Source organism: Barbus barbus (assembly GCF_936440315.1).
Source record: "Barbus barbus genome assembly, chromosome: 4".
NCBI lineage: Eukaryota > Metazoa > Chordata > Actinopteri > Cypriniformes > Cyprinidae > Barbus > Barbus barbus.
The window spans coordinates 199,703-218,600 of record NC_136732.1 but is presented as its reverse complement, the minus strand read 5'-3'; the positions used below and the strand labels follow the sequence as shown (position 1 = coordinate 218,600).

The window sequence follows — 18,898 nt, the reverse complement described above, 5'->3', positions numbered from 1 at the left end:
TGAGTTTGCTTCCTTCTTTTCTGAGAAGATCAATAATAGCAGAAAGGAGATTGGCACATCTTCAAGTTATGCAGAGGTCGCACAGATTTGACCTCAATTTCAAAAAGAAGTGACTATGTCTGTTTTTGAAGCAACTGATAGCAAAATTTTGAAAGAAATAGTACAGCATCTCAAATTGTCAACCTGCTATCTTGACTCACTTCCCACATTTTTTCAAAATTGTGCTAAACAGTTTAGAAGCAGATCTCTTAGAAGTGGTGAATGCTTCACTTCTTTCTGGGACTTTCCAAACTCCCTGAAAACTGCAGTTGTTAAGCCCCTTCTGAAAAAGCACAATCTTGATAACACAATGTTGAGTAAGTATAGACCAATATCAAATCTTCATTTCATAGGTAAGATTATTGAAAAGCTGGGTTTTAATCAGTTGAACAACTACCTAAACTCAAATAGATACCTGCACAATTTTCAATCTGGTTTCTGAGCACATCACAGCACAGAGACAGCCCTCATTAAGATAATAAATGATATTCACTTTAATTCTGATTCCGACAAAATATCAGTGCTGGTACTACTAGATCTAAGTGCTGCGTTTGACACTGTCGATCATAACATACTTCTAGAGAGACTGGAGAACTGTGTCGGGCATTCTGGGATGGTACTCAAATTGTTCAGATCATACTTAGAAGGGAGAGGTTATTATGTGAGTATAGGAGAGCATAAGTCTAAGTGGATGTCCATGACATGCAGAATCCCACAAGGCTCAATTCTTGCACCGCTCTTGTTTAGCTTGTATATGCTCCCTCTAAGTCAAATAATGAGAAATAACCAAATTGCCTATCACAGCTATGGTGATGATACCCAGATTTACCTAGCCTTATCTCCAAACGACTATAGCCCCATTGACTCCCTCTGCCAATGCATTGATGAAACAGTTGGATGTGACAGAACTTTCTTCAGTTAAACAAGGTTAAAACTGAAGTCATTGCATTTGGAAACAAAGATGAAGTTCTCAAGGTGAATGCATACCTTCACTCTAGGGGTCAAACAACTAAAAATCAAGGCAAAAATCTTGGGGTGATTCTGGAGACAGACCTTAGTTTCAGTAGTCATGTCAAATCTAATTCTGCATACTATCATCTCAAAAACATTGCAAGAATTAGATGTTTTGTTTCCAGTCAAGGCTTGGAGAAACTTGTTCATGCCTTAATCACCAGCAGGGTGGATTATTGTAATGGTCTCCTCACCCGCCTTCCAAAGAAGACCATTAGATAGCTGCAGCTCATCCAGAACTCTCAGGATTCTAACTAGAATCAGAAAATCTGAGCATATCACACCAGTCCTCAGGTCCTTACACTGGCTTCCAGTTACATTCAGGATTGATTTTAAAGTACTTTTACTCATTTATAAATCAATCAATGGCCTACGACCCAAATACATGGCAGATATGCTCACTGAATATAAACCTAACAGACCACTCAGATCATTAGGATCGAGTCATTTAGAAATACCAAGGGTTCACACAAAACAAGGGGAGTCTGCTTTTAGCTATTATGCCGCCCGCAGTTGGAACCAGCTTCCAGAAGAGATCAGATGTGCTAAAACATTAGCCACATTTAAATTCAGACTCAAAACCCATCTGTTTAGCTGTGCATTTGTTGAATGAGAACTGTGCTATGTCCCAACTGACTGCACTATACTTTATGTCTAATCTCTTTCTATTCTTATCTGTTTTAAATGAGTTTTAAATACATTTTTTAAATCATTTTTAAACGTTTTTAAATTTCTGGTTTTATTATTGTGATTATTATTATTTTTTAATGATTATTTTACTTCCTTTTATGTAAAGCACTTTGAATTACCATTGTGTATGAAATGTGCTAAATAAACTTGCCTTGCCTTGCCTATCTTCAGCTGAATTCATCTAAGACTGTGGCTGCAGTTGGTTGTTGTTGTGTTTCGGTTCGTCTCTTTTTTCTGTTCTCTTCTTTCCTTTAGTGATTCTGCTTGTTAATGGGCTTATTAAGGCTGAGATGACTCCATATTTAGTATACAGATTTTGTGACTCGGATGAGGTTTATTTCATTGCTCTTGGCTGACATGTGGCATTGCTATGGCCTGCTTTTGGCCCAGATCTGGAAAACAGGAGCGGTCTGCCCAAGTGCCATCATTCCACGCTACATGTGAGCCAGATCATCATTCCTCATGTGCCAAATGTGGGATGGATCTGGGCCAACAATATGCTGCTATCTGGGGATGCATATATTCTACATGTTCATGCTGTTCGTGTTCAGTTAATGAGGGGTTGTCCTGTTGTGTTTTTCTAAAAAAAAAAAAAAAGAAGACAGGAAAAAAAATCTAATTGGAAAACTAATTAACTGAATATACTGTTTTGTATCTTTGTTAATATTCAGTGTAGCTGTAATACAGATATAGTCAATTAAGTCTAGGGGATATGCTTAATGCAGGGGTGGGCAAACTTTTTCATTCGATGGCCACATCAAGTTTTCCACATTAAGTGACGGGCCGCATAATATGAAGCTTTGATTTATTAAAAAAAAAAAATCTAAATTGACACTCACTTACTACTGTACTATGTATACTTGTACCTACATGGCAGTTCTATTCTTGTACCATCTCTACCTATTTTTATGAGCACTTTATGACACACAGATAAGTTGCATCGGTGTACAAATCAATTAATATATAAGACACATTTTATAATTTCATTCAGAAATAATGTAAAATAAACGACACATTTACAAACATTAGAAACGTATTTATATTCCCTACACTCCACAAACAATCCTGTAAATTTAGCAGTGTTCAGAACAGAAAAAAAGAACGAAAACATAAGTAAAAAAACAAACATAAATTATAGTGGCATTCACCATAAACATATATTATAATCGCCCAGCCTAAATATTTAAAGCGAATCTGAAACTAGCAGCATTGTTGCTGGAAAATGCACAATACAAACTCAAAACAAACTCACTTGCCTTTTCTCATTCATCACCAATCCTAATGTGCGCGCTTTGCACTTGACCTTGATCGCCTTGGAAATCGCAGCACATTTCAGATGAAAAAACGCAATTTATAATCCAGAAAAACAGTACTATATCCATTTTCATAGAAATGTGTGTGGGAAAAAGAAGAAAGCATATCTTTGCAAGATAAAACTACAAATTATTTCCATGTTTTCCCCACAAAATTACAGCACCCGTGAGCAGGAGGATAACAGGATAACGCTGGCATTTGTTCTGATACTGGAAAGTCTTTTAAGCATTTTTAATACAGTTCCAATACAAGGCATTTTTCAAAATAAATGAACACTTTCACATTTTTAAAACGTAACTTATTTACAATGGTGCCAGTTTTGTAGTGTATATAGCTATTTTGACTTTTTATTTTGTATTTTCTGTGGGACTTGAACACGGTGTCCGTCAAAAATAGACTAGGCGCCTATCTTTGGCGAAGCCGCGCGGAGAGCCGCTTCTGAAACATGCCGCGGATCAACTGGAGTGGGCCCGATCAGCTCCGGTGGCCGCTTCGGAGCGGCGGGACAGTGTAAATCAGGGGTTATATACTGCAATACAGGCTACAGCGCCATCTATTGGATTTTACTGATATTGCATATTGGAACAATTGCCTCACGGGCTGGATGAAAACGGCCATAGTTTGCCCACCTCTGCAGATTCGTATCATTTTTTTAAAAATCCTTCGCGGGCCGCCACAGGAGTGATAGCGGGCCGTAGTTTAGACACCCCTGGCTTAATGTGTTTGTTTGCATGCAGTGTTCAGTAAAGAGTTGGGGCAGTCGTGGCCTAATGGATAGAGAGTCGGACTTGTAACCCAAAGGTTGCAGGTTTAAGTCTCAGGTCCTGCAGGGATTGTAGTTGGGGGGAGTGAATATCCAGCGCTCTCTTCACCCTCAAAACCACGACTGGGGTGAGACCCTTGATCAAGGCACCGAACATGAATGTACTAAAATGAATGTACTGTAATATCTCTCTCAATAAGGATACTTTGTCCATCTAGACCCTCCCTCTTCCTTTAAGTATGAAATGACTGGTTAAATAAAAGGAAGTATCTGGTTTTGAACACATAGCATTATGGCAATATGGGGTCCAGTGCACTCTCCCACATCTTCTGTGAGTAGTTTATTTGATTTTACATTTACATTTATTCATTTAGCTGACGCTTTTATCCAAAGCGACTTACAATTGCTATATATGTCAGAGGTCACACGCCTCTGGAGCAACTAGGGGGTTAAGTGTCTTGCTCAGGGACACATTGGTGTCTCACAGTGGATTCGAACCCGGGTCTCTCACACCAAAGGCATGTGTCTTATCCACTGCGCCACCACCACCCTTTTAATTTTATATTTACATTTACATTTATTCATTCAGCAGATTCTTTAAGGCAACTTACAAATGAGGAACAGGCCTAAACAATCTTGTAGCAATTACTAGAAGTATTAAACATTGTCTAGAAGAGTACATGCCAGAACAGGGAAGGAAAGCGTATAATGCATATATAATCCTTATATGTATGTATGTGTGTGTGTGTGTAATGCATCAATACTGTTTTTATAATGTATTATAACCATTGTTATGAATATTTATCAGTTGACGCAACATGTTATAATGTTGTTTATAATACACTATGCATGCATTATAGAGTATTAAGAATAGCCTTATAATGCATTACAAATGCAGACTTCACAGTAAGTTTTACCCAATATTTTAATATTTTACTGAATATAAGGGATTATAGGGGATTGATTTAGATGTAGGGGTCAGGTAGGGTTGGGGAGATTATTCCACCAGAGAGGAACATTGTTCAGGAAAGTGACTGATGCCATTCTGTGATGATCTGCTCCTCACTCACTGAGCCCAGGCTCCTAGATTGCATGCAAATTTGTAAGCGGATGCAGAACCCATGGCTGTTCAGTAGAAAAGCATCAACTTGATGCCAACAGCATCCATTAGCCATGAATAGAGATAAAGAGAGGTAACATGGACACATTAAAACCAGTGATGCTGCTGTGTACTGTATCATTTGTAGAGATTTGTTTGCACATACTGGAAGTCTAGCCAGAAGAGCTTTAAAATATTTTAGAAACTGAGCTTGTGTGGCTCAGTTAGGAAGGGACAACATATTGGCTGATGTGGTTATTTTAAATAATGCACTAAATGATGTTGAAAAAAAACTTGTTTATCCAAAGTTTTTGGTTACAGTGACAACATTTGCACAAATATCACTTTTGCCTATTTCACTTTACTGAACATATCACTTTTGCCTATTTCACTTTACTGAACAGTGGTGGTGCATTGCAGGAGTGCAGCGGACCTCAAGTTCGTCTAGTTTGTGCTAAATCTCTATTAAACACCCAACAATCAGTAATCTTTTAGACTATTCGTATGGCCATGTAAAATGAAGTCATTAAAAAATTAAACTAAAATCAAATATTCATATTTTTGCATTCAATGGCATTTTTTTATATATATAATAAATGCTTCATTGCAGTATCTCTCTCTCTCTTTAAAGTTTTTTTAAAGGGCTCATAAAAGCAAGAATAAGGCATGACTTTACTTTTTATCTATCTGTGAAGAAGGTGGACAATTTTGAGGACATTTGGAGTATAGGAAACTTGTGTTATGTTGATAATAATGTATTGTCTTTTCTGAGATATGGGATAATGTAATGAAGTGTTTTGTAATTTTTTTTTTTTGTAGAGTTTTGTATTTAATAGAGGTTTGAAATTCTAAATTATCTCTCTCTTTCTTTGATTAGTGCTGATGCTGTTATTCAGTCACTCTGGAAACACTCAAGGTAAACAATGTCATAATTTCTTCATATATTATAAAATTTCTCAGTTTTAAGCAGGGGAGGGATGAATGCTGCGTAAGAATACAGTCCCCTAAATATCATCAAATAAACTCATGACACCAGTAGTGCTGTACCACTAACAACAATTAATCAGAATGCACAGATGAAATGGAGCAGGATTGCTGCCTGGTGTAAGACTAATAACCTAAATGCTAATTCACAGATCCTTTTTGTGATCAATAGCACACTTTGAATTGTTGTCCAGTTTTGGTCCAGACCTTCTTCTTCCCTTCAATTTTAGAATAAGTGGGAGCTATTGCGGTCATATTTTCACAGTGTAGTACAGTTCTTGTCAAGTAAATTTGTCTGCAACATTCAGATCCTGTCCCAGCAATACAAGATAGAATACTTTCTCAATTCATCGTTTTCCACTGGCTCAGGGAACAGTGGATATGGGTATATGATAGAGAAAGATGCATGTGCACAAACATGATCTTTGTTAGGTGCATATTTCTTAGTAGTGTATTCAGCATATTTTCAGAACCAGTTTAACTCGTAATAGTGCTGGTCAATGTTAGACAAGTGTTCACGATGAACAGGCAAGACAAGCACTTTCCTTTTTCCCTTCTTCTTCCTTTTTTCTACTTCCTTTTTTCTTTCTTGTGAGAAAATCCAACAAAACCAGAAAAATTATCAAAATCATCACATATACGAACATCAAATTTTAAAACTAACTTTTGCCATGAGAACAGCCTTAGCTGCTGACATGCCATTAAATCTTTAAAGGGGACATTAACTGCATTTCCTGAGGTGCACTTATAATCATGCAGAAGCTAACTTATTAGTAAAATCACTTCAGAAACAAGTTGCTTTGTCAGCTTGAATTCAATAAAAGCTGTTTTTGGCTAACAAGGAAGTTTTGAGTTCTGGAAATGTTTTTATAGTCCAATGACCTCTTATATGTTAATAGATAAGGAAAAACTTGATTTCTCAATCCTTGACACGAGCGCTTTAAATATCTCTCTATCATGCTATTGCCAGAGTTAAGATGATCAAATCTGTTATGACACTGCAAATTAGAAAGCTGTTCAGTGCTGTTGTTGTTCTTTTATGCCAATTTGCAGGTTGTGATGTCTGTTAGGACTTTAAAACTCAAGTTTCTTGAACAATAGTCCCTAGATTATTTCTTATCTTTATTCTAATTTATCCTATTCATTGCTATTTTTACTATTTTACAATAATGTACTTAGTGACAGAGCTTATTGTCTACAGCAGTTGTTCTCAAACTTTTTACACCAAGTACCACCTCAGAAAATATGTGGCTTTCCAAGTACCACCATTATGATCAACATTAAAATACAGTTTTTATTTAACTTCTAAATTCAAAAAATACTTAATTAAAAATAAAAATGAACACAGGCTGTATGTGTAGCTGCAAGTAACAACAATCAGGCCACGTGTCCACCAAAGCCAGCTGAAAACGCCCAGCTGTGAGCGTTTGAGAGGGCAGCGTATTTTTGCTTTTTTCAGTTGAGATGCTGTGGTTGCTATGATATGGAATATCCACTGAAGTAATATGGCAGACAGATCACGAATGAAATGTTTCTCCAAGCAATATTTTTCATAACAATATTATGGTACTCCGGCAATTCCATCTGGTAAAGACATAAATACTCGGAGACAAGCAATATTAACTTCTCCATTGTTGTTCAGTCGTAGTTATAGCAGGGTGTGACGGTATTAGTCCCGCCCCTCCTCCACTGTGATTGGCTAGCTGACTAAAAAGTGACAGTGATGAGCGCTAAGTTTTACCCAAAAAATGAACATTCTTCAACTCTCGGTGCCAAGAAAAAAAACGCCCAAGTGCTCAGCATGACAAAGATGCTCCCATTTAAAACAATTAAAAAAATTTGCTAGCCTCGGTGTTACGGGGCTGACGAGACGTGAGACATGCGGATCCATATGCAAGGCTTTATTAAAAAACATGGTCAGAAACAGGCAGGGTCAGACATCGGCAAACAGGTATGGCAAGGGCAAGACAGAGCAATCCGTGGAGCAAGCGTGGGTCAACGATGAGCGAACAGTATCCAAAGGGGCAAGGCAGAGAGATAATCCAGAGTCGAAGCAATAATCCAAACGGGGAGCAAACAGAGTCCAAACGGCAAGGCGAAGGGTTAATCCAGGAAACACGGGCAGGGTCAGACACGGCAGGAAAACAAGGCAAGACTAGGACTAGGATGATGGCTCTGTAGAGTTGCTATCGCTTGGGGAGTGATATACGCTAACAATACTCGGCCCTGAGCTAGAGCAAGTCCCAGGTTAAATAGTGTGTGTGATGGGGTGATCAGTGAATTCAGCTGTGTGATCAGTGTAATCAGCTGCGTGTCATCAGTGCAATGGATTGTGGGTATTGCAGTCCAGAGAAGTGTGGTGTGAGAGTCAATGTGGTGAGTGAGTGACATCTGGTGGTGATTGTCCGGAAGAGCATGGACCAGATTCGTGACATAGCCCCCCCCCAAGGAGCGGCTTCCAGACGCTTCCAAATAATCCAGGAGGGCGGTGGAGCGGAGGCGGAACAGGGGGAGGGACGGAGGGCCAGGTCTGTGAGGAAGTGGGAAGACCGGGGACTGAGGCAGAACAGGACACCCCGGCGGAACCGGAGACCAGGACAGAGCAAGAGCCCACCAGGGCGGAGCAGACGGACCAGGAGCCCACCAGGGCGGAGTAGATGACCACCAGACCGGAGTAGAAGACCACCACGGCGGAGCAGACGACCACCAGACCCGAGCAGAAGACCCCCACGGCGGAGCAGACGACCACCAGACCCGAGCAGAAGACCACCACGGCGGAGCAGATGACCACCAGACCCGAGCAGAAGACCACCACGGCGGAGCAGATGACCACCAGACCCGAGCAGAAGACCACCATGGCGGGGCAGACGACCACCAGACCCGGGCAGAAGACCCTAGCCAGGAAGCAGACTGGGCAGGAAACCATGGCAGAGTCTGAGATCTGGGGGAAACAGAGACAGACAACACAGGGAGAGCAGAGACAGACAACACTGGGAGAGTCTTCATGGTCACAGGAGCCGTGACCGAGCAGGTCGAGAGTTCATGGACGGTCTCTATGGCTGTGGCAGGACAGGGCGAGAGCTCACGGACGGCCTCTTTAGCCGTGACAGGACAGGGCGAGAGCTCACAGACGGCCTCTTTGGCCGTGACAGAACAGGGCGTGAGCTCACAGACGGCCTCTTTGGCCGTGACAGGACAGACAGTGAGTTCAGGGGCGGCCTTCATGACCGTGACAGGGCAGACAGTGAGTTCAGAAACGGTCTCCCATGGCCGTGACAGGGCAGACCATGAGGTCAGGAGTAGGTGCCACCACTTCGGGAGGTTCTGCAGCGGAAGCCGCCACCTCTGGAGGCACTGGAGCAGACTCGTGGACAGGAGAGGCCTCAGCAGTACACTCATGGATAGGAGAGGCCTCAGGAGCACAGTGTGCAGCCCACACACTCAAAATGGCAACCGCCATAACGGGAAGCACTGAGGTCAGGGGAACAGTCTCTGTAACAGCCAAGGTTGAGGCCCTGGGAATGCCAGCTACTCGCACCGACATCAGTGGTGGGTCCAACACACTGGATATCATAACTCGAAGGACTGACCTTGAATCTGTGGTAACAGACTCTGGCTTGACAGCGACGACGTGAGCAGACTCTGGCTTGACAGCGACGACGTGAGCAGACTCTGGCTTGACAGCGACGACGTGAGCAGACTCTGGCTTGACAGCGACGACGTGAGCAGACTCTGGCTTGACAGCGACGACGTGAGCAGACTCTGGCTTGACAGCGACGACGTGAGCAGACTCTGGCTTGACAGCGACGACGTGAGCAGACTCTGGCTTGACAGCGACGACGTGAGCAGAATCTGGCTTGGCAGGCATGACGTGAGCAGACTCTGGCTTGGCAGGCATGACGTGAAGGGGTGCTGTTGCTGCCGCCATTTTGTGAGTGAGTGAGGTGTCGCGTTCCTCCGCGACACCCACAGTAAAAGAGGAGCCCACACACAGTAAAGCATAGTCCATAAATTGACTGAGAGATGAACGGGGACCCTCGCGGATTAACCTTGACCGGAGCGGCTGATTAATACCTTCACAAAAAAAATCAATAAGTGCGTAGTCCGGCAGATCAGAAAAATAGGCGAGGTCTAAGTACTCCTGAATATAGTCCTCGAGCGGTCGCGAGCCCTGCTCGAGGGTTAATAACAGTCGTGCACAGTCCATACCTGGCCAATGTCCTCTTGAAAAGCCGCTGGATCCTTGTGAGGCCGAGTATTCTGTTACGGGGCTGACGAGACGTGAGACATGCGGATCCATATGCAAGGCTTTATTAAAAAACATGGTCAGAAACAGGCAGGGTCAGACATCGGCAAACAGGTATGGCAAGGGCAAGACAGAGCAATCCGTGGAGCAAGCGTGGGTCAACGATGAGCGAACAGTATCCAAAGGGGCAAGGCAGAGAGATAATCCAGAGTCGAAGCAATAATCCAAACGGGGAGCAAACAGAGTCCAAACGGCAAGGCGAAGGGTTAATCCAGGAAACACGGGCAGGGTCAGACACGGCAGGAAAACAAGGCAAGACTAGGACTAGGATGATGGCTCTGTAGAGTTGCTATCGCTTGGGGAGTGATATACGCTAACAATACTCGGCCCTGAGCTAGAGCAAGTCCCAGGTTAAATAGTGTGTGTGATGGGGTGATCAGTGAATTCAGCTGTGTGATCAGTGTAATCAGCTGCGTGTCGTCAGTGCAATGGATTGTGGGTATTGCAGTCCAGAGAAGTGTGGTGTGAGAGTCAATGTGGTGAGTGAGTGACATCTGGTGGTGATTGTCCGGAAGAGCAGGGACCAGATTCGTGACACTCGGGGGAAAAAACACTTTGGTGGACACGTGGCCTAATTTATATTTAATTCAGAGATTCCTCTGCGTACCACTACAGGAAGCTCACTTACCACTAGTGGTATGCGCACCACACTTTGAGAACCACTGGTCTACAGCATTAAGAGATTTTCCTCTTTTCGATTTGCATGTACCTGAAATACTGTCAGATTAACTGGCAGTTTTGAGATCTATATCAACACTCTAGTTTGATTTAATCTAATAAAATCACACAAAATGATTCTTCTGCTAAACTGAACTATTAATTTGTTCACATCTTCTGATCTGTTGATCATAAGATACTTTACTGAGATCACAACTGCACCCCAACTGGTCCTCTTTGGTGGAGTGAAACATTGCCTCAGTGATAGAGATGCTGTCACCTGTGAATGGAGACCTTGTGTATATTTGTTAGTGAAAACATATATATGTATATATATATATATATATATATATATATATGTGTGTGTGTGTGTGTGTGTGTGTGTTTTTGACCCTCATGAGCAGGGCTTAAACCCATGTCATTCATATTTTATCATGCACAGTTTCTATTTGATCTATTTTATTATTATTATTCTCACTATTTATCTATTTTATGGATAATAGTGTAGTGAATTTTGCTTTGGCCAACATATAGTATAACAAATAGTGTAGTAATGTGTACTCACGTCACCAATGACATTGATAATTGGATCATGTGTCACTTAAGGTGTGGTTAAGAGTACATCACATAAGAAAGATTGGTGGGATATCTAACTTGTAGAACCTTTTTCTGTATCATCAACACAACGACGACACAAGTGTAATAAAATAGATTTTATTAACAAAAGATAGATAAGAGCAATCAACAACTACTAAATGAATACCATAAATGAAATAGAAATAAAGTGCATAAGATGCATAAAATGCAGGTGATTATGTTGGGTGTTGCTATGTCAGAGCTACATTATCTGGAAAGATAAACTGTTGGTACTCTGAAAGAAATAAGGTGAAGAACCTTATTATGCATCAAACAAATACGGGAAAAGATAATTTGTTATCAACTGCAATCAGCTATATAAATATCTAAATGTAAATCAGAAAATCATATACTGCTAATACACAACAATGCCAAGTTCTCTGGAAGAGGTTACGATAGGTGATAGTTACATTCTTTGTGGTCAAGTGAGCAGTCCGGTGGCGGTGACTTCATCCACTGGTTGTGCTGGTAACAATGCAGTGGGGAAAAGGAGCAGGAATCCGTTTCAATAGCCTTGAACACTATGTGCTGGAGGATTCTGATCTCCTGGAGCACCAAAGGGTCCTAAAATCTGGAAAACACAGATGTGGCCCTGGAGTAGGTGCAGAAGGTCTTTAGCCTGGAACACGCAAACAATAGTACCTTGAAGTGAAGGTTTGCTCGCCGGAGCTTAATACAAAGATCTAATATAAACATAAGATTTATTTCCCAGATGTTTACCTACACAAACATAACCAACTTGTGTGTGTTTTTAACATAAACTCTTGTGTGAAAGAGAACTTAGTACTCACATGCCGTGTGCAGCGACTTTCTATAGCGTGCTATCGATAGACGGATAGACATGATAATCAAAATCAAAATTTTTTTTTTTTTTTTTTTTAGAAGTTACGTGATATATAGGCACTAATCTATTCTGGAAAAGAGGGCGGGGAGCAGAAGCTCATTTTCATTTAAAGAGACATGCTCTAATACAGCGTGTAACTGTTTCTACTAAAAATGGGCATTTTCAAAATAATATAATAAATGATCTGTGGGGTATTTTGAGCTGAAATGTCACAGACACATTCTGGGGACATCTGAGACTCATATTACATATTGTAAAAAGGGGCATAATAGGTGCCCTTTAAGTACAAAATGAAAGACACGAACACAAGAACATGAAACATCCCAAAACCAGATCACAAGTTCAGTATGGAGTACCACAAGGCTCAGTACTATGACCGTTGCTTTTCACCCTGTATATGCTACCATTGGGAGATATCACGAGGAAGCATGGAGTTAGTTGTGCACTGTTCACTGTTATGCAGATGATACTTAGCTCTATATCTCATTTCCTGATGAAATCTACAAATTCACAAAATTAACGGAATGCATAGCTGATATAAAAAAATTGGATGACTAGCAATTTCCTTTTATTTAATTATGAGAAAAAAAGAAAAAGATTATTATAAGATTAGTCTTAATTATTCAACCAAAAACCTCTTCATGTAATAACCTAGTTATTGCTAATTACCTATAGCCTCCGAGTACGTGAGTGAGCTCTTAAAACATTATAGTCCTTTATAACTTTTGCGATCACAAAATTCTGGCCAGTTGATAATACACCAAACTTTACACTTGGCACATTGCAAACAGGCAAGTACTGTTCTCCTGGAAACCACCAAACCCAGACTTGTCCATCGGATTGACAGACAAAGAAGTGCAATTTGTCACTCCAGAGAACATGTCTTCACTGCTCTAGAGTCCAGTGGTGGTGTGTTTTACACCATTGCATCCCACTCTTTGCCTTGCACTTGGTGATGTAGGGCTTGGATGCAGCTGTTCAGCCATGGAAACCCATTCTATGAAGCTCTCTATGCACTGTTCTTGAGCTCATCTGAAGGCCACATGAAGTTTGGAGGTCTGTAGCTATTGACTGCAGAAAATTGACGACTTCTGTGCCTTAGTATGCGCTTATCCTGCTGTTGAGTGTTGTTCCCAATTGCTTACACTTTGTTATAATACCATTAACAGTTGACTGTTGAATATTTATTAGTGAGTAAATGTCACGAAATAACTTATTACAAAGGTGGCAACCTATCACAGTACCATGCTTGAATTCACTGAGCTCCTGAGAGTGACCCATTCTTTCACAAATGTTTGTAGAAGCACTCTACATGTCTACTGTAGGTGCTTGATTTTATACACCTGTAGTGATTGACGTGATTGGAATACCTGAATTCAGTGATTTGGAGGGGTGTCCCAATACTTTCAGCAATATAATGTAAAAAGTATCATTTTAGGGTGTCCATGACATTTAACTTGCAGCTCTTAAATCTCCTCTAAGACCTTTGTAACACTCTTTACATTTCAGGATCTTCAAGTCCGGAGTCCAAAATTAAGATTGGAGACAAAGTCCGTGTGAAGCCGTCTGTTGTTACTCCAAGATACCAATGGGGATCAGTCACGCACAAAAGCATTGGCGTTGTTAAAGGTAGGAGCACTGACTGCCTTCATTTAATCACTAATTTTAGGCATGCATAATCAAGACGTTGTGATTTTCAATAAAATAAAATGAAAAATTTTGTGTAGACTCACTGTGTATCACAGTTTAAAAATAAAGTACATATTTTTGAGGAATTTATAAAGATTTTGACCATTTCTTTTTAAAATTCCACAGATATTCAGGGAGAGACTTTGATTGTAGATTTCCCAGAGCAAAAGAACTGGAATGCTGTAATTTCAGAAATGGAACTTGTGACCGACAGTAGTACAGGTAATCTTTCCTATACAAAATTTTGCAACTGGTTGTATCTAATATTGGCATAGACAGAGAGGCGCAATCAGTCACTCCAGAGAACACCTCTTCACTGCTTTAGAGTCCAGTGGTGATGTGTTTTACACCACTGCATCCCACTCTTTGCCTTGCACTTGGTGATGTAAGGTTTGGATGCAGCTGCTCGGTCATGGATACTCATTCCATGAATCTCTCTATGCACTGTTCTTGAGCTCATCTGAAGACCACACGAAGTTTGGAGGTCTGTAGTTTTTGACTGCAGAAAGTTGACGACTTCTGTGCCTCAGTATGCGCTAGCCCCGCTCAGTGATTTTACGTGGCCTACCACTTCGTGGCTGAATTGTATGGTGTTATTTTAATGACAAATGTCAAGAGTGCATTATTATAGCATGAAAGCACATTAATAGAATGCGTGAGCGTGAATCTCTCTGCTTACACGCAGATTTCCTTTGCTCTCGCACAAAACCGGACACACACGTTTAGATACATGCTGCTCTTGCCCAGAGAGATTGCGCGCACTTAAAACATGTCTCTCCCCTCACAAAACTGTGTACTGTCTGTGAACTCATGAATCTCTCTGTGCACATGTGCTAGACATTATTTCTTTTTCGCACCTGAATTAAACGTTGTCAAAGCTTATCAACCAATCAGATTTCAAAGATGGATCTGTAATTTCTTTACAATTTAATACTACTTAGTCATAATAATCAAATATTAGAAATTAATTGGGTGCTTGGATGATTTGTAAATAACCTAGTTCAACAGTTTGGTCAAATCTGAACGATTTATCTAAACACAAAAAAAAGGCATATAATTCTTAAAGTTCACGTAGTCATATATTTATTGTGTACTTGGATTGAAGCATATATCTAATCATGACAAAAACAGTGGTTTTTGACGTTACTACCGGCGCGACCACAGTATAAAGGGGCGCCGGGGAAAATACGTCATTCACTTCTTCGTCTGAAGCTTGTGTCCGAAGCATGCCACCGAACCTAGAGGACGCAGTGTCTCGTTCCCTACTCTCAGGGAACCATGGTTACATACGTAACCTGAGACGTTCCCTTTCGAGGAAACTTCGAACTGCATCCTCTAGGGGTCTCTATGGGGAACGGAATACCCATGCCACCATGCTGAGGGGAGTGTGAGCCAAGCACAAAAGGCAAGCACTAAGTACCAGCTCTACCCGGCTAAGGGAGTTGCCCCTGGGATGGTACGACGGCTGTCAGTGACATAATCCCCTTCGGCCAAAGGCCTGAGCTGCATACCCCAGAACTTACCTGTTAGGGGCCGGGCCTCCTGGACCCAGGGTAGAGCTCAAAGGCTTGGAATCAAAAGAAGAGATTCCTTCAAGGTGAAACCAGGGCCTGACCGACTCAAAGAATGGGTACGAAGCCGCAGCGCATAACCCATACCGTACAGGATTTTAAAAAGCCCATAAAACACTTTACATTTGTAAACACTGTCTTTTCAGATGCTCTGGAGGGAGCAGCATGCTCATAGGTGACCCTCTATGCTGAGGGGAGCGGCATGCTCATAGGTGACCCTCTAAGTTGAGGGGAGCAATGCCAGCTCGACCTACAAGGAGAGCTCGGGAGGGAGCAGCATTCTCATAGGTGAGGGTGAGGGGAGCAATGCTACCTCTACCAAGGAAGAGCTCTGGAGAGGGAACTCAGACACTCAGAAGGGATCGGCATGCTCTAGTGTTGTCAAAAATATCGATATTTCGATAAATATCGATACTGAAATATCTGAACGGTACCAATATTAATTTCCCGAAGTATCGATACACCGATACTAGCCGAGCTGTCACTTTCACTTCTCTCCAAAGGCGCGTGGACAAGCACCACACGTGACCGCACTCGTCTCCTTCGCTCTGGTTAAATAGCAAAAGTGAAGCGAATAGAAAGATGACTGCTCTGGTTGTTAAAGAACACAGCAGGAGCGCTATCTGTAGGGATCTATGATCGCCGCGATGCAGAGAATGCGCACGGAATCCAGTCATAAACACGGAATTTACAGTTTAACGCGGAATGTCACGGAATTTGTCAAAGTTTGGATGAATTAATCAAAAGTAGGTCATTACACTTAAATCAAATCGCGATATGGACTAGTATATGTAAATATTAAGCTGCAAAAGTCGATTTAAATATGAATCCTGCATGTTCTGCGCGTCTCTGTGTGAATGTGCTGCACGTGCGGTTGTGTTTACTAATGTGGCGCTCGCGGTGATTTCAGCGTCTGCCGTCTCAATGAGTACATAAATACATCAACAATATCTCCAGAACTGATCTGAAAGCCACTTTACGAGCATTTTACCATTTAATTTGAGTAAAACTAGCATCATATCACACACACACAGAACTTTAGAAGTATTCACGGCAACCCGTCAAAATAAAAGTCCGGGTTAACTTAGCCTATTAAAGACCGTGTGCCAGAAATAGGCTATATTACTATTATTTAGTAGAATGTACATAATACTACTACTTACTACTACTGTTAATTATTTTAAAGAAATAATCACAAAATATTTTAATTTTAATAGTAAATCCCCTTCATTTGCCAAAAATGTAAATGTTTAATTTTCATTAATTCAAATATAAATGAATTAAAATTGTTTTATGCCTTCATCTGATATCCAGTAAAATTTAAATACACAACACAGAATTTCCGAGGGGGAAAACACATTTCATAAGGCTACTGTAAGAATAAATAAAAATTGTTTGTATGCATTCAAATAGCCTAATAGACATGCTAAAACACAGAATTTGGTAACAATAAAGCATAAGGTGAGAAAAAAAATAAAACATTTAATACGACCCTAAGCGTGTCATTTTTGTTACACTTTTAATAAATTAAATGTTAAATTGTATAATTTTCATGATTTTAATGAATTAGACATGCTTTTAGATTAATAGCATTTAATTTGACCATTAAAAAAAAAAAAAAAAAGAGTCCAGAAAAATTCAAACTTTAAAAAAATGGAATCCAGAAAAATTTAAATGGAAAACATTTAATGTAGAAAAAAATTAAACGGAATTTGGGGAAAAATAAAACGGATTTCATAGGGCCCTATATCTGGAAATATTTTGGTTATGAAGCAAATGAGAATATCAACAAATAGAACTTTGGATTTTAATTAGTACATGTATTAGTAAACGTTAGTTTCAATTAACATTTAACTAAGATTAATAAAAGATTAATAAATAAATCAACAAATGCAGTACCTCAAGACATTTTTTTTGTTCATGTAAAATATACCGCATGTTCTCGACTTGTTACATTTATCTTTAAATTAAAAAAAATTACCCCCTTAATATTGTGGCAGTTTTTTTCACCGTGGTATCGAAAATGGTATCGAGTATCGATATTTTTCAAGGTATCGTATCGAAGTTAGAAATTCCAGTATCGTGACAACACTAGCATGCTCATAGGTGACCCTCTAAGTTGAGGGGAGCAATGCTAGCTCGACCAACAAGGAGAGCAACTTAACAGGGAGGCAGAGAGAGGCCTAACAACCTGACGTTGCTGACTCACAGAGCTCTGGGGAGTGGAGAACTCAATTCTCAGTATGAGAGGGAACTCAGACAGTCAGGAAGGGTTAGCGTGCTCGTAAGAGACCCTCGGAGTGAGGGGGCACTGCCGGACACACCATGAGATCAGCCTAAGGGGAAGGGCGGTCCTGACCCAATGGCATGACTGCATGGTGGATCCCACAGAGCAGAGAATTCAATTCTCAGGATGAGAGCGAAACTCAGATGTTCAGAAGGGAGCAGCATGCTCATAGGTGACCCTCTATGGTGAGGGAAGCAATGCTAGCTCGACCAACAAGCAGAGCGACCTAACAGGGAGGCATAGAGAGGCCTAACAACCTGAGGCCGCTGAATCACAGAGCTCCGGGGAGCGGAGAACCTAACTCTCAGAATGAGAGAGAACTCAGACGCTCAGGAAGGAGCAGCATGCTCATAGATGACCCTCTATAGTGATGGGAGCACTGCTAGCTCGACCAACAATGAATCACAGAGCTCCGGGGAGCGGAGAATCAGACTCTCAGAATGAGATGGAACTCAGATGCTTCAGAAGGGAGCGGCATGCTAATAGGTGACCCTCTATAGTGAGGGGAGCAATGCTAGCTCAAACAACAAGGAGAGCAACCTAACAGGGAGGCAAAGAGGGGCCTAACAACCTGAGGCCACTGAATCACAGCGCTCCGGGGAGCGGAGAACCTAACTCTCTGCGGCATGCTCATAGGTAACCCTCTATGGTGAGGGGAGCAATGCTAGTTCAACCAAAAAACAGCCTACCTGGGAGGCAGAAGGTGGCCCAACAACCTGGCATGACTGCTAACTGGAGCTCTAGAGAGCGGAGGCCTAACTCTCAAAATAGGAGAGGGACTCAGATGCTCAGTTTTGGGAGCGGCGTGCTCGTAGGTAACCCTCTAGGGTGAGGGGAGCACTGCTGAGCTCAACCAACAAGGACAGCAACCTGACAGGGAGGCAGAGAGGAGCCTATCAACCTGAAGTTGCTGCTCAACGGAGCTCCAGGGGGAACAGGACCTAGTGAGAGGAGTCCTCAGACCCTCGACCGGGAGTGACAAGCTCAAAAGTAACCTCTAGGTGAGGA

General features: G+C 41.4%; 1 protein-coding gene across 2 annotated transcripts in view; it reads left to right on the top strand.

Annotated features, from left to right (window-relative positions):
- Window positions 1-4,105: 4,105 nt before the first annotated feature.
- The window catches only part of LOC306868694 (Fc receptor-like protein 5), a 188,114-nt gene continuing 173,321 nt past the window's right edge, over window positions 4,106-18,898 (top strand). For both annotated transcript variants that reach the window (XM_079414985.1, XM_079414984.1), the window contains exons 1-4: window positions 4,106-4,148; window positions 5,794-5,832; window positions 13,853-13,972; window positions 14,159-14,254. In XM_079414985.1, coding sequence (XP_079271111.1) covers window positions 4,118-4,148; window positions 5,794-5,832; window positions 13,853-13,972; window positions 14,159-14,254 — 286 coding nt within the window. In that variant the 5' untranslated portion in view covers window positions 4,106-4,117. The remainder of the gene's footprint in view (window positions 4,149-5,793; window positions 5,833-13,852; window positions 13,973-14,158; window positions 14,255-18,898) is intronic.